Source organism: Pezoporus occidentalis, unplaced genomic scaffold (assembly GCF_034315485.1).
Source record: "Pezoporus occidentalis ecotype Australia unplaced genomic scaffold, CSIRO_AGI_Poc_V1 ctg191, whole genome shotgun sequence".
In the NCBI taxonomy this organism is placed as follows: Eukaryota; Metazoa; Chordata; class Aves; order Psittaciformes; family Psittacidae; genus Pezoporus; species Pezoporus occidentalis.
The window spans coordinates 456,065-472,104 of record NW_026913760.1 but is presented as its reverse complement, the minus strand read 5'-3'; the positions used below and the strand labels follow the sequence as shown (position 1 = coordinate 472,104).

The following is a 16,040-nucleotide window of genomic DNA, read 5'->3' as shown; positions in this document are numbered from 1 at the left end:
GCTGCTCATGTCCAGGCTGTTTCAAGAGTAAAAAGAGAAACCTTGTCTTCCAGTCCTGTCATCCTGGTCCTTTCCCAGCACTACCTCCACTTTAAATACATATATTTCTCTAAAGGCATTTGAAAGACTTAATGGACTGATTTTCCTCGCTGCGGAAGAGCTGTAGTGAGCCTGAGAGTGACAATAGTCTGTTGAGAAAAGATGTATTAGAAAAGCCATCTACGTGGTGCTGAGAGGAGAGGGCTTTCAGGAGCCTGGTGTCATTTTCTGGCCCCATCACAAGCCGTCCCCTGGAGCGGCTCAGGCTTGGTTCTGTACAGGCAGCTCGGGGGTTTATGTGGATGAAGTGGTGGCTCTTCCTTTCCCTTCTCTTCTCTCAACCAGCAGGCAGGGAAATCGTGCTGAATCCCAGCTCGGTGGCCCAGGTCCCCAGGTTTGGTCACCCTTTGCAGAGGCAGTGCTGACACACGGCATCCCAGGCGGGTTTGGGTTGGGAAGGACCTTAAAGCTCATCGGGTTCCAACCCCCCTTACAAAGCAGTGACCCTCTCCTCTCTTCTTGGCCTCTCCTGTTGCCCGCAGCCATGTCCAAGTCAGCTGTGAAGATCTCCTCAGACCTGCTCTCCAACCCCCTGTGTGAGCAGGAGCCCAGCTTCCTGGAGATGGTCACCGCCTTCGACACAGCGATGAAGAGGATGGACTCCTTCAACCAGGAGAAGGTGAATGTGGGTTTGGCTGCAGGAGGGGAGAGCAGGGGTGCTGCGGTGCTGTGGGTATGTCCCCCTTCTTTTTGTCATCGTCTCCAAGGTGCTTCCCACGGGAGTTCCTCTTTAATCTTACTCCTCCTGGCTCTTTTTGAACTGGGAATCGCAGCTCCTCCCGAGCACATGGGAGAAGTCCTCTGGTTTTTGGTTCAAGGGCACTGTGGTTGCACTCAGAAGCCCACATCATCCTAGGGCAGGCACTGTGCGAACATGCATTGCTGTGCAGACAGGCTGCTTCAACAAGCCTGACATGTAATTTGCTTTCAACAGGTGAATCAGATCCAAAAGACAGTCATAGAGCCTTTGAAAAAGTAAGTACCACCGTTGTCCTATGAGGCACGTCGTGTGTTTGTCATCCCCGTGTTCTGCAGGGGTGTGATCATCGAAGGAGGTGTTGGCAGGTTAGAAATGAGCCCTTCCTAAAGATGGAATAGTTCACGGGGCAAAGCGGCATCTCCTTGTCTTGCAGCTGGGGCATGGAGGGCTGTGGTGGGTTGGCTGAGTCCATGCTCCTGCTCTGTAGCAAGGGGGAAGACCTCTTGCATCTGAGCCTGCCAGGTGCCTTCACCTGGACTTGAGAGGACACCTGAACGAGTAATACTGAATGCATTCAAGCATTCAAGATCTCTCCATTCCTGTGCTGGTTGCTACCAGCACTGCTGCTGCTGAAGGAGAGCCATCAACTGGGGAGCTCCGCTGGGGCCCAAAGCTTCCTTCCTATGGGGGGTTCTTAACTAAAGAAGCAGAAGCTTGTCTCGGTGAGAGCTCTTCCACGTCCATGAACAGTATCTCCGTGCAGGGGAGGGAGGGATGCTAGAGCTGGTGCAGCTGGGCAGGAGAGGTCTCAGGGGAGCCCCATGAGCCCATCTCAGCCATCACAGGAGTGTGCCAGGGCCAGCCTGGCTCCAAGCTTGGCCATAAACCTCCCCCGGGAGCAGAGCTGGAGCGCTGACAGCATTGCCCTGGTGGCAGGTTCCGTCTGCCCCCGCTGTGGTGCTGGAGCAGCGCTCAGCACCGTGCTCTGACCTGGGGCAGTTCCCTTCTGCCTGCACCATTCCCAGTGGCAGGGGCTGCACCCTGGAGCATTTAAGGAGCGCTGCAGTTGCAGTGCCAAACAGCTGCTGAAATCCTCAGATTCGCTGTTGTGGTACGAGAAGAGCGAGCGAAAATAAACTCAAATGACTTTAATATGACAGTAAGTGGTGCAAATTGCTGAGTACCAATTTGAGCTCGGCTTTGACACAGCCGGGGTGGCTGGGTTGCTTGTTTGCTTGTTGTTTCTGCCCAAACCTGAAAGGAAGAGCTCATCTAGCGCTCAGTGCAAGAGGTTACGGTGTGCTGCTAGCCAGAGGATGCTTGGGTGACTCAAGCCTTGCCTCGGTCGTCTCTCCACGACCAGAAATGCTTCATTTGGGGGGGGGGGGAAGAAAGAAAGAAACCAAGAAAGAAAAGAAGAAAGGCAGGCTTGTGCTGTGGAATTGTGTTGCTTATTATCGAGATTGTCCTCATGAAAGATACATTAACTGTTTCTTCCAGCATTCTGTTCAAATTGGAAGAAGGGCTTGTGTCTCTGAAATGTTCCTGTTGTTTTTTTCCTCCCCAACTTGTGTTAGTTGATGCAATGAAGGATAATACCTCTCCCTGCAAAGCCTGCCTTCTGCTTTAAACTCAATTCAAGGCAATAAAGCCATTTCCACGTTGCTGATGTCTTACCCTGCCTTTGTGCAGCTTTTGGCTCATGATGCTCTAGATGGAGATGGTGGAGAAGGGGTTTGAGGCAGCGATGCAAGATCGATGCCAGCCTGGTTTGGGTTGGAAGGGACCTTAAAGCTCACCCAGTTCCAACCCCTGCCACAGGCAGGGACACCTTCCACTAGAGCAGGGCTGGGAGGTTTCACCTCACAAGGTGATGCTCATCTGCCCGCTGCTGTGTTGGTGCTTGATGAAGCATCAGGATGTGCCCCTCAGCACCCGGCCACCTCCCAGTGTCCGCAGTTCTCTCCAGCCTCCTAAACTGGGACTCACTCAGGGTATTTTCTCCCTTCCTGCCCTTTGGCAGTTGCTGTGTGCTCTTAAACAGCTTTGGTTTCATGCTTAGAGGGGCTGCACCTCCACGCCGAGGAAAACTCCCTTCCCTTCCCTCTTTCCGCCTCCTTGCGAGTGTGCGTGGAGGAGTTGTGGAGCCAGGACCGTTTCGGAGGAGCCCAAGGGCCCTTTTGAGGCTAATGAGATGCAGGAGAGAAGCGCAGAGCTTGCCCCTCCCCTGTCCTGCTGCAGATAAACCCCAGCAACACTGCTGGGATGGAAGTTCCACATTAGTGAAAGCTGCCTTGAGGAGCTGCTCTTATTCCCACTGAGGTATCGCTTCCCCTCGCCCAGGCTGGCCTCTCCCAAACTGGCTTTGACCTAGAAAAGAGGCTTTTGCTCCAGCAGCTGCACTTTATTACATCTTCACTGGTGGTCTCTTGTAGTTTTATGAGTCAAAGAAACAGATAAGTTTAATGCAGGCAATTATCATCAGTGTAATCAGAGGCACATGTGCCTTTGGATCTCCATTCAGCTGTCCAGGGCTGGTAGGATGCAGACAAACCCAGGCTTGTTTGCTGGGGCATGTAAAGGAAAGCAGCAGTGGAGGGTGGAGGCATGCATTGTTCCAGGCCTTTTCCTTGTGGGCACCCCGGATTCTTCGGCTCTGAGCCCCAGGAAGCCTTTGTCTGGGAATCACTTGTGTCAGTGCAGGGCAGGAGCAGGGCCCGGGTGAGCCCTTGCCCATAGCAGTGAGGGTTGGGCAAGGAGCTGGGGAAGGCCAGGAGGGGTCGATGCTTGCTTGATGGGGAGATGCTTGCTTGAATTCACTCCAGATCAGGGCATTTGGGGCAAAAGAGGGAGAAAAGCAGCTGGGTTTTATGTGACTCTTCCCATTCTTTACTGGGGCTTGGGTGAGCAATGAGGTGTTTTGGCTGGGTCAGGGACTAGGGGTAGGCTGCGTACTGTCATGGAATCATGGAATGATGAAATGGTTTGGGTCAGAAGGGACCCTAAAGCTCATTCAGTACCAACCCCCTGCCATGGCCAGGGACACCTTCCACTAGAGCAGCTTGCTCCAAGCCCCCTCCATCCTAGCCTTGAACAGGTTAAAGCCATTCCCTTGTCCTGTCCCTATATCCCTTATATCCCAAAGCCCCTCTCCAGGTTTCCTGCAGCCCCTTCAGGCACTGGAGCTGCTCTAAGGCCTCCCCTTCAGGAGCCTTCTCTTCTCCAGGCTGCCCCAGCCCAGCTCTCTCAGCCTGGCTCCAGAGCAGAGCTGCTCCAGCCCTCGCAGCAGCTCCATGGCCTCCTGTGGCCTCGCTCCATCAGCTCCAGGTCCCTCTGGTGCTGTTGCCCCAGCGCTGAAGGCAGGGCTCCAGCCTTGGTGCTACCCATGCTGTGTCAGTGCCTAAGGAAGGAAGCAGCTTAACAAACTGGAGCTGTCTGAACCTTCCCGAGTGTTGGGATGTCATGGTGGGGATGCCGTGATTGGGATGTCATGGTGGGGATATCGTGATTGGGATGTCGTGGTCGGGATGTCGTGATTGGGATGTCATGGTGGGGATGTCGTGATTGGGATGTCGTGGTGGGGATGTCGTGATTGGGATGTCGTGGTCGGGATGTCGTGATTGGGATGTCGTGGTCGGGATGTCGTGGTCGGGATGTCGTGATTGGGATGTCATGGTGGGGATGTCGTGATTGGGATGTCATGGTGGGGATGTCGTGACTGGGATGTCGTGACTGGGATGTCGTGGTCGGGATGTCGTGACTGGGATGTCGTGGTCGGGATGTCGTGGTCGGGATGTCGTGATTGGGATGTCGTGGTCGGGATGTTGTGATCGGGATGTTGTGATTGGGATGTCGTGGTCGGGATGTTGTGATCGGGATGTCGTTGTCGGGATGTTGTGATCGGGATGTTGTGGTTGGGATGTCGTGATTGGGATGTCGTGGTTGGGATGTCGTGATTGGGATGTCATGGTCGGGATGTCGTGGTCGGGATGTTGTGATCGGGATATCGTGGTCGGGATGTCGTGATTGGGATGTCATGGTGGGGATGTCGTGATTGGGATGTCATGGTCGGGATGCTGTGATCAGGGTGATGTGGTCGGGATGTTGTGGTTGCCCATCGCCTCGGCTTGGAGCATGGTCCTGCTCCTGCAGCTGAAGCTCCAGGGCTGCTGCAGGACAAGGAGAGGCTTTGGCCAGGGTGGCAGTGGGTGCTGCTGCCTGGGTGCCGTGCCTTGGGGCTGGTGTTAATCCCAGAGGTCCAGTCCCGGAGCTGTTCCCATAGACCAGTGTCTACATTCCACTGGAGCCGTGTGTCAGGGACAGCAGCCGGTGCTTGGTGTGGGGTGGGATAAGCTTCGAGGTCCCTCCCAACCCATTCCGTGATGCTACGATCCATGGGGTGGGGAAGGGGGGGCAGCATCTTCCTCCCATACCCCTGCTGTTACCGTGCTCCCTCCCTGGCATCCCATTGCCGGCCCGGAGCAGCCGCAGGGGAGCCGGGGCCCGGAAGCAGGAAAAGCTGCTTTCATGTCCTTAAGAAGCCCCTAATGAGGATTTGGTGCTCAAAGCTCCCCACATGGCCGCTGCCCCCTCCCGCCACCGCCTAATCCCAGCTCGCTGCTGTGTCCCGGCCCCTTCGCTCCTGTTCCTCTCCTCCCCAGGAAGGGCTGGTTTCAATTTCCCCCTTCCTGGTGGGTGGACGGGCCCGGGACGGACGTGTGGGCACGGCTGAGGAATGGCAGGAATCCCCCAGCATAGCCCAGATGCTCCGGCCTCGGCCGAGCCGCCCTTGTGCCTCTCCAGGCTTCCTCCTCGTCCCGTTCGCCGTCGCTTTCGTTTGCACCTCATGCTCCCCGGCTCTGTGACTCCTTTTTATCCTTGTCCAAGGCCAGCCATAGATCCTGTCCGCTTCCTTTTGCTTTCATTATCCCAGCCATTATCTGTAAGGAGGAGCGCACTCATAGACCAGCTTAGTCCAGCTCATGGGGCTGCCAATGGGAGTGCTTGAGACAGTGGGAACAGGGGGAAATAAAGGGTTTACCCTTACTTTTAGGGCTGGAGCAGCTCTGCTCTGGAGCCAGGCTGAGGGAGCTGGGCTGGTTCTGGTGCCCGGAGGAGCAGTGCCTGCCCCATCCCTGGCAGTGTTCAAGGCCACGTCTGCTCCAGTGGAAGGTGTCCCTGCCCGTGGCAGAGCTGGATGAGCTTTAAGCTCCCTCCCAGCACAACCCATCCCATGACTCCATGCTCTTCCCTTGTGCCAAAGCCCTCGCAGCTCCCTTGCGTTGCCGACACCACAGTGGGGCCTGGAGGCAGCCGCGGGGCGAGCATCAGGGATGGAGAGGAGGCAGTGGGTGCTGGGGGGTGACCGGATGCTCTGTGCTCCGTGCTCTGTGCTCCATGCTCTGTGCTCCGTGCTCTGTGCTCCATGCTCTGTGCTCTGTGCTCTGTGCTCCATGCTCTGTGCTCTGTGCTCCATGCTCTGTGCTCTGTGCTCCATGCTCCGTGCTCCATGCTCTGTGCTCCATGCTCTGTGCTCCGTGCTCCATGCTCTGTGCTCCATGCTCTGTGCTCCGTGCTCCATGCTCTGTGCTCCGTGCTCCATGCTCTGTGCTCCATGCTCTGTGCTCCATGCTCTGTGCTCCGTGCTCCATGCTCTGTGCTCCGTGCTCCATGCTCTGTGCTCCATGCTCTGTGCTCCGTGCTCCATGCTCTGTGCTCAGTGCTCCATGCTCTGTGCTCCATGCTCTGTGCTCCGTGCTCCATGCTCTGTGCTCCGTGCTCCATGCTCTGTGCTCCATGCTCTGTGCTCCGTGCTCCATGCTCTGTGCTCCGTGCTCCATGCTCTGTGCTCCATGCTCTGTGCTCCGTGCTCCATGCTCTGTGCTCCGTGCTCCATGCTCTGTGCTCCATGCTCTGTGCTCCATGCTCTGTGCTCCATGCTCTGTGCTCCATGCTCTGTGCTCTGTGCTCCATGCTCTGTGCTCCGTGCTCCCCTGATCCCCACATCCCTCCCCTCACCTGCTCCTCTTAAGCCGCCTGTGCCGTAATCCCCTTCCCTAAAAAGTGACAGGGAAGGATGGCAGCTTATTGAGCAAGCAGCTTTCCTGGCGGGGCGGGGGGCTCTAACGCCCTGCGCTGCTGCCTTGCCTTCCCTGCTCTCTGCTCTCAGCGCTGAGCCCACCACGGTGCCTTTAGGTCAGCTTCAGTTTGCTTTGCTTTGCAGTGACGAAGCCTGGAGGAACAGAGCGGGGGTGCTGGGGTTTTGGGTGCTTCCAGCCTCGCATTCCCTATAAAAGCAGAGGCTGGGGGGGGGGGGGGGGTTGTGTATGGAGAGGATGGAGCTGGGTTCATCACTGAATGCAGGGGGGTTCTTGGAGTGATTTGCAACAGGAGGCGTTGTCCCTGCTCCATGTGCAGAGGGAATGGATGGGTGAAACGAGGAGGGGTTTGCTCATGAGGCTTCCCCTGCTCCTTCCCCAGTGCTACAGCCTGGGTTTCGCTGCTCAGACATCGCTTCCAGCGGGGCTGATGCTGTCTGATGATGCTCATGGCACACTGATGGTCCTTGTCCCTTCTCCACTGGCACCAAGGCTTCCAGGAGGGTTTGCTGCGCTCAGCCAAGGGCTCTGGAAAACCTTTGGGATCCTCACAAGCGGGGTTTGGAGGGCGAGGGATGTGCCCGTGGATGCAGCAGCTCCTGGAGGCTCTGTGGAGCCTTTGGGGCAGGCGTTGCACGAGGAGCATTCGTAAATAACATGCATGAGATGCTTGTGGAGACGCTGGGGCTGCCGTGTGAAATGCAGCTCTTTATTAAGCCTTCAGAATAGCTTGGCAGTGGCAGGAGCCAGGCCCTCGCTGTCGCCCTCCACGCGTGTTTGCCACCCCTGGCATTGCCTCGAGCTCCTATTTCTGGACACACAGGGCAAAAAACAAGGGCAGGATTCAGCAGGGGCTGGGAACGCTGCTCCCTGAGCTCCAGGGCAGTTTCAGAGGTGCTGGGGAACTCACAGGGCGGGATTCCGGCCTCAGTCCGGACCAGCGCAGGAAGGAGCATCCTTCCCTGTGTGAGCTGAGCTCATCCAGGGTGCAGATCAAACCGGGGGGCTCGGGGAGAGCGCGGGCACCATCGGTGGTGCTGAGGAGCTGGGCTGGTCCCGCTGCTGCTGAAGGACCGGGACACCCGCAGCTGCCGTATGGGGTTGTAATGGAGTCACGGAATGGTTTGGGATGAAGGGAGCTTAAAGCTCACCCAGTTCCAATGGCAGGGACCCCTTCCACTGGAGCAGGGTGCTCCTGTGTCCAGCCTGGTCTTGAGCACTGCCAGGGATGGGGCAGCCACAGCTCCTCTGGGCACCCTGTGCCAGCGCCTCAGCACCTACAGAGGAGACCCCTTCCCTTCCCCACAGAGCCCTCGCTGCCCATCCCAGCGTATTTTTGGCCCTTACGTAGAGGCAGGAGGTATTTGACAGCAGCCCCAGGAGCTGGTGAGTCCATGGGAGCCCAGCACAGCCCAGACGTGCGTTGGGACATAATGGGAGCTCTGTGTGGATACCATAAAAAGCAATGTCAGGGCAGCAGCGTCTGCTCGCGGGCAGCTGGGCGCGGGGTGACGCTGGGCCAGCACCCTGATGACTTTTCCAGGTTGCTCCTCATGCAACAGCCTCTTGTTGAGAGGGGGAATAGCATCCGGAGAGCATTGCTTGCCTGGGCAGGGAGCAGCCTGGGTGGCTTTGGGTTGTAGGGATGCGTCCCTGCTTCTCTCAGGGAGGGATGCTCGGATGCCGGTGCTTGCGCCTGGGCACAAATGCATGGACACAACCATTCCCCCTTCTCCTTCACTTCTCCCATTTGCCCTTTGCATTCCCCACAGCCAGTTCCTGGCCTTGACCCCCCCAAATGACCCCGTGATGAGTGGAGGTTAAATGAGTGCATCCCGTGCGAACCCAGAGCCCAGCAGCACTAGGATCTCATTTACTGAGGTCTGGGAGTCGGGAACGGCGCTCCAGGTCGTGGCTTTCCCTCTTGTGCCCCATTCAGGAGCACCAACATCATCCCCCGACTCAAGGTGCTCTTTATTCTGCGCTTCCCATTGACTTCTCCTGCAGTTTGGGTTCAACAACTCTGCCCCTTCATTCCTTTTCTGGACATGGGATCGGGGGAATTCCTCATGGACTCGGTCCCTATGGAGGAAAAGGTGTTTGTTTCCTCTCTGCGGAGTTAACTCAGTGCCCCCCTCCCAGCTAGGGCAGCTCCCCATGCTCTTCAATACAGGAGCTGCAGGAGAGGGGGGGAAACTGGAAAAGAGGGAATTGATGGTAAATGTGTAAGGTAGAGGCACGAGGAGTGAGCTGCAAGTTGGGACCGTCAGAGTGCTTTTGTCAGGCTTTGCACACTTGGCTTCATTGCTACTACTGTTAATATTATTACTTTGTTATTAATATTATTAATAATTAATGATAATAATATTATTAAGCACACCCTTGGCCAGGGGTTGCCCTTTGGAAAAGCAATCCCAAGCTCCCCTCGCAACCCCTGGCCCCTGGCAAGGTTTCACATCCGAGTTATCCTTTCTCCCAGCCTCTTGGGAGCGCGCAGTGAAAGCCTCTGTGCTCGGCACAAGCTCTCTTTAAACCTGTTGCTGGTTTGGGTCTCAATCCTGTGTTCTTTGGGGCTTCCCCCCGGGGCCTTGCTGCATCCAACCGGGATATCCCTCCTCAGAGCCCTTCCCGTGCCTTTTCCAGGTTCAGCAGCGTGTTCCCCAGCCTGAACATGGCCGTGAAGCGCCGGGAGCAGACGCTGCAGGACTACAAGCGCCTCCAGTCCAAGGTGGAGAAGTACGAGGAGAAGGAGAGGACCGGCCCCGTCCTGGCCAAGCTGCACCAGGTACCGGGGCGCTCCCGGAACCGCAACACAGGCAGGGATACTGGGAAAGCCAGGGAATAGCTCTCGGTGCTTGACATCCATGCCATGCCTGCAGGAAGCAAAACGGTCTGGAAGGATGTCTTTTATGGGTGCAAAAATCCCTCTAATAGGGAGCTTGATAAGAGAAACGTGGATTCCAGCACTTCAGGAAGGGAAAAAGCCCGTTTTCCAGACTAAAATGGAATCATGGGAGGCGGGAGGGATGCTTGAAGGAGGTCAATGCACAGGGCGGGGGGGGTCCCCCTGACCTCCATGTGCGAGCGAGCAGCTGGGTGGGAAAAGGGGGAAGATCAGAGAGGTTCCAGCTTTCTGCTTGCCACCTGCTCCAGGGAATTCGCCTTGGCAAACCGCAGGGATTGGTTCCGGGGAGGCTCGGCCGCCTTCGTTTCTCTCCCACATCCTACTGAAATCCTGATGTATTTCTCCTCTCCGTCAAAGCTTCGCCCCATTCAATCTTGTTCCCCAAATCCGCCGCTCCCACAGGATGTTCCCTGACTCCTCGGCAGCAAAGAACATGGCTTTTCTGATGGATTTCCCCCCAGAAACAGAGTTTTGTGTTAAAGAATAGCCCCTAACAAAAGAAACCTCTGCTTTCACAGTAAGCAGCTTACTTCCCTTAGCCTGGCTCGCTAAAGCTGGCGCTGGAAACCAGGGATGCTTTTGTCCTGCTGATGAAGCAGCTTTGAGTTATTCCCTTCATAAACTTGTGGGAGTTGTAATTCCCCCCCCCCCCCAAACCAGATCTTGTCCAACCACTGCATGGGCTTCGATGCCTGCAGGAGCCTTCAGCAGTCCTGACCCTGGGGTCAGATCGGATGGGAAATGGGATCATCTCATCCAGGTATCTGCATTGCGCTGCGAATCTGCATCTCCGCTTTGCTGCCAGTCTCCTGCGGCCCAGCTGGGCTTCGTGGTGCATTTCCCTCCCAGACCTGCTCACACCTCATGGGCTTGCAGGCTTGGCCAAGCCCGGAGCTCTGTCCCTGCCACCTCCGTTGGGCTGTCCCACGGAGCAGGCGCGGTTCCATGGCTCTCCCGCATCCCCCTCCCGCTGGAATGGCACCGGGATTAAGTGGCAGGCTTGAAACCGCTCTGATATTTCACAGCCCACCCCCTCCTGCCCTTTTCCACACCAGCTCCCAGACATTTCCCTTTCTCCCCACGCTTCTGTTTAAAGAAGGCAGCGCGGAGCTGAAGGTCACGGGCAGGGAAAATGAGGGAGGGGGCAGGATGCTCTGGTGATGCTCTTGGGAATGGCCGGGTGAGGGCACACGGACGTGGCTGGGAATGTTCTGCAGCCTGGTGGAGCTTGGGGCTGGGTTTTGTCCATGAGCAGGCTGGCTCCTGATCCCTGCAGAAGCCTCTTTAGGTGTGCCCTGGTTTCCAGGCCTAGAGCTTGGTCCCACCAGGCTCCGTAAGCCTCCATTTGGGTCCCATTGATCTCTGTTGCTGGTCCTTTGGTCCCACCGAGGTGGTGGTTGTGTGGATCCCACCAGTCTGGTGCTGGTTATTTGGTGCCACCAAGGTCGCGGTTGCGTGGATCCCATCAATCTCTGCTGCTGGTCAGTTGGTCCCACCAGGCTCCCTTAGCTGGTTGCTGGTTGTCCCAGGGTCAGAGCAGTGCTCTGCTGAGGTGGGGTGGCCTTGCTGCAGGTCCCCCCAAAGGAGAGCTGCTTTCCCTGACTCCCCATCCCCTCTCCTGTGCAGGCCCGTGAGGAGCTGAGGCCGGTCAGGGAGGATTTTGAAGCCAAGAACAAGCAGCTCCTGGAGGAGATGCCCAAGTTCTACAGCAGCCGCATCGACTACTTCAAACCCAGCTTCGAGGCGCTGGTCCGGGCGCAGGTGAGACCCTGTCCCTGCCTTGGGTGGCCCTGGTGGCACCCGTCCCCCCTGGGGTACCCGCAGTGCCGGCTGCCATCGCAGCAGCTCCGGGGGAGTTTGGGCTGGTTTAGATGGACCTGCCTCTCGCCAGGGACACGACGTCCCTGCCCCATGGGATTGCCTCTCAGGACGTTATCTTCTGGCATCCGATGGCTTTATTCAGCTGGGTTTGTCGTCTCGTTGAGATCCTGAGCTCAGGGTTGGAACTTGCTTGAGATGCTGAGGGCCCATCTTCGCGGTCTCTTTTGTCTCTGCCCATGGGTTGGACCTGGATGATCTTCAGGCCCTTTCCAACCTCACTTCTGTGATTCTGGGTAACCAGAGCTGCTGTGTGCTGGCGAATGGAGGAGGCTGCTGTGTAAGCTCCATGCCATGGCTTTGCAGGAAGGGGTGGCCTAAATTAACCACAGCTGGCTTTCATTTCCACCCTCCAGCTTTCTGCCCTGCCCTGTTGCTGCCCCTCCACCTTCCTCTTCCTCCTCCTCTCACCCTTTCCCTTAGGCTGGAGAAGAGCGTGGCTGGGATTTAATCCCGCTTCGAAGGTCTGCCACCATGGAATCAGGGTTATCACGGCATGGTTTGTGCTGGAAGGGACCCGAAAGCTCCTCCAGCTCCAGCCCCAGCCCCGGGCAGGGGAACCTTCCACTGGAGGAGGTGCAGGGAGCACGAGTTCCACCTCAGCCCGCACTGGGGGCTCTCTGAGCCTGATTCACCTTCCAGATGGTGCCTGGGGATGCTGCTCCCACTGCTCCAGCAGCCCAGGGAACCAGACTCCCTGGAGCCACCACAAAGTCCCTCTGGCTCTTGCCCCCAGCCCTGCAAGCCCTCGCAGCCGCTTGCTGTGGGTGGCTTGTTTGGATGAGCCCTTGAATCCCGACTGCCGCCCGCCCCGTCCGGGTGCTGTGATCCCCTGGCAGCTCCCTTTGCCCCTGTCCTTGGCCAGGATGTCCCCTGTGCTCTGCTTGTGCTGGCTCCTGCCGGGGGGGGGCTCGGGGGAGCAGGGAGCTGTCTGAAAGGCTCCGTGTTCGTACACTCCTTATGCAGGTGAGGGGTTTGGTCAGGAAATCCCATTAGCACCCGACAGGCAGCGCTGTGACAAGGCTGCTGCCTCTCCTGTGGGCCAGACTAAAGCTGGTCCCAGATGGATGCTGCAGCGTCACATCCCGCCCTCCCCGCCACATCCCTCTTCCCCAGCACCGGCTGCACCCTTCCACCCCCGGGCAGGGATGCACCAGCACAGCGGCATTCCCAGTGCTGGGAGGAGAGCTCAGCACTTCCCTAAGGAGCTCTTTGTGCCTAGGCTGGGGTCTGGCCGTGTCCTGCTCCAGCTGAGGAGCCTGGGCACTGCACAGTGTTCCCTTATTGCAGGTGGCTGCAGTAAATGGGAAAAGGGAAGCGACTTGCCCAAGGTACCGGGAGCAGCACTGGGAGCATCCGCAGGGGTGAGGAGGTGATGGGAGGTGACTGGTCCAGCCCAAGGCCAGGCTGGACACAGGGGATGGAGCACCCTGCTCCAGTGGAAGGTGCCCCTGCAATGGGGGCAGCTTTGAGCTGCCTTCATCCCAGCCCTTTCCATGGCTCCGCACTCCGGAGCAGCAGTTTGGTGGCTGTGACCCAAGGAGCCCCCGGCCCGGCGCCGCGGGCGGCCGGGTTCCCATGGCACAGCGTGGCCGGTGCCGGCTGCCTCCGCGCTCGCAGGGGCTGTAGCATCCATCCAACACCGAATGCTTGCGTCCACCCACGGGCCCGGGCCAGCGGAGGCAAAGAATTCCCTGGCTGAGGGCTTTGAAGTGGCCACATAAAGATGAAAGGGGGAGAGCTGGAGCCTGGTGTGAGCGCTGGAACGCTGCTTCCAGCTGGCAAACGATACCCGCCTGGATGCAGTGGAATGGGGGGAGAAGCTGGGGTTTGGGGCAGGGCTGGGGTGAGCCTCAGCGGGTGCTGGCAGCAGCCCCGGGCTTTGTTTGGTGCAGGGCTGCTATAAACACAAGCGCTGCCCGGCTGCGGCCGGCGTGGTCCATAGAGAATCAGGAGAACACCGTGTCCTGCAGCGGGATTAGTTCAGGACAGGTGGATCGGGGCTGCTGGCTCCATCTCAAAGGCGAGTTGGAGATGGGATTTGATGGGACGGGGACGGAGCATATGGTATCCACGGCTGGAAAAGTACTGAGCGGCGGGCAGCAGGACCCCGCTGCTGCGGCGCCAGTGCCCATCAGTTTGGGGTGCGTCCCCCCAGCCATAGAGGCAGCGATGGGAGGAAGCCCCACGGGATCAATCCCTGTGGAATGTCGCTGGTGAAGCACAGGAGACCCAATGGCGATGCACCATGAGTGCTGCTGTCAGGCACTGGGGTCTGCTGGGGGAGAAGAGCATCCCCAAGGAGCCTGCAGCACCCTGGGGACCCTGTATCTCCCACTGGCATGTGGGTGGTGGGGAGGGCAGCACCCAAAACGTGTGCTCAGCTTTGGATACGGGGCGGGCTCGGGGGCAATCCTTGGGGAAGGGGCTCCCGCTGCTGCCCCGGGAGCTTCATCTCAGTGCACCTGGAATTGGCAGCACCGGGTGGCCATGTATGACTGAAGGGAGCCCAACTGAGACCGGGATGGGGCTGAGGGACAGGAGGGCTGCTCCAGAGCTCCGGCACCCAGCTCGGCAGCCCTCCCGCCGGGATCTGTGCCCTCCAGGGCGTTGGGAAGGGGTTTTGTGGTGATGGGAGTTACCAGCGCACTCAGCATCTCCTGCTCGCGTGGGGCTGAGGGTGCTTTGGGGTGACCCGGCTGCAGGGGGGCGGCTGCAGTGGGGCGGGGGGGGGCTCTATCCCACGCCTGCCTGCTCAGGGCTCGTTAGTCACTGTGTAAATGAGCACTGAATCACCCAGCACCCACGGCGTGGGGAGACCCGGCCCTGCAGCAGCCCCTGCTGCGCTGCGGTGCGGATGGACCCAGGGGAAAGGGGGGGGTGTGCAGGAGCTTGGGGTGCCCAGCATTGCCCCTCAGCCCTGCCCAAAACAAGCATCGTTTTGAGCAAGATGAGGGGAGTTGGTCTCCATGGAGACCGCATCTCCAAACTGGGGATGCTGGGGCTGATCCCGGGTGCCCCCCGAGCCTCAGTTGTGAGATGGGGGCCACGCTGGCTCATGCTGGGAAGCACTCCCCTATCCCTCCCTGCCAGTGCTGGGCCAGGCCTCCCCGTCACCCTCCTCCTGTGGGGCACAGCACCACGGCTCTGCATTGGCACCCGCCAGCAGCCCGGTGCCATCTGCCTGCGCTGACCCCCTGGCTCCCGCTCCAGCGCTAATTGGTGCTGTTAATTAGCACATGATTAAACCCCCTCCCCCTGCCGCGTGCAGGGGACGGCGCTGCCAGGCCTGATGCTCCCGGTGCCCCCGTGCCAGGAGCGCGGACCTGTTGCGGGGCTGCTCCCATCCCCAGGCACCGGTGATGGGCGATGGGGACCCCGGCTTTGGCAGGGGCTGGGGGCAGCCCGGTGCACGCAGCTCCAGATGGGAACGGGCAGGGAAGGGCAGCGCGTTCCTAAACCACGCTGAGCTGTGATAATGGGAGGGGGAAGTTTCACACATGGCAGGGAGCTATTTTAGCACCGGCAGCGCCCGAGCGAGGGGCTGGCTCCGTCCGCGCTGCACCCCTCAGAGGAGGAGCCCCCCCCAGCCCCGGCCCTGCTCCCCCCACACCTCTCCCCTTTCCCCCCTCCAGGTTGTCTATTACACCGAGATGCACAAGATCTTTGGGGAGCTGACGGCGCAGATCGACCGGGCCGGCCTCAGCGACGAGCAGCGCGAGCGCGACAACGATGCCAAGCTCAGCGAGCTCAGGGCTCTCTCCATCGTGGCCGATGACTGAGCCGGGGCAAGGCCTCCCCCTTGCTCCCCACAGGGATGGACTCGGGGGGGTTAACCCCTTTATCCCCCCCCATGGCACCTGGGGAAGGGGGGGGGCACAGCAGGGCTGCCCCTTCCTCCCCACCCTGCTGGTAGCATCCAGCCCTGTGGGGATTTGTGCCTCCTGTCGGGGTTCAGCGGGGAGCTGGGGGCTGCCGGCCTTGCCCAGGCACCCACCCGCTGCTGCCCCAGCACTGGGCCCTGTTGGCTTGGGCAGGAGCCGGCCCAGCCCCTTCCCGGTCAGGCAGGAGGAGGATGGGGGCTCTCCTGCCCCCAATTTGTGCCTTAGGGGAGGGGAAAGCTTTTAACCCCCACACTTTGAGGCACGGGGAGGGGGGGACGAAACCTCCACGGCTCCCCTGCCACCCACCAGGTGATGCCGCACTCCAGAGGCTCTGGTTTAAGCAGGAATGGGACCAAGCACCCCTGCCCCATAGCTATGGGGTGCAGGGGGTGCCCGCTGAGGGGTACCCCAGGAGCCAGGGGTGCAGAAGGGAAACGCATCCCGGGCAGGCGCAGACCCAGGGAGGAGCACGGGGA

General features: G+C 59.0%; 1 protein-coding gene across 4 annotated transcripts in view; it reads left to right on the top strand.

Annotated features, from left to right (window-relative positions):
• BIN3 (bridging integrator 3) overlaps positions 1–15,487 on the top strand; it is a 34,117-nt gene extending 18,630 nt beyond the window's left edge. For all 4 annotated transcript variants that reach the window (XM_062616986.1, XM_062616988.1, XM_062616987.1 and 1 more), the window contains 5 exons: positions 582–718; positions 1,034–1,074; positions 9,541–9,682; positions 11,429–11,563; positions 15,316–15,487. In XM_062616986.1, coding sequence (XP_062472970.1) covers positions 582–718; positions 1,034–1,074; positions 9,541–9,682; positions 11,429–11,563; positions 15,316–15,462 — 602 coding nt within the window. In that variant the 3' untranslated portion in view covers positions 15,463–15,487. The remainder of the gene's footprint in view (positions 1–581; positions 719–1,033; positions 1,075–9,540; positions 9,683–11,428; positions 11,564–15,315) is intronic.
• The last annotated feature ends 553 nt before the right edge of the window (positions 15,488–16,040 follow it).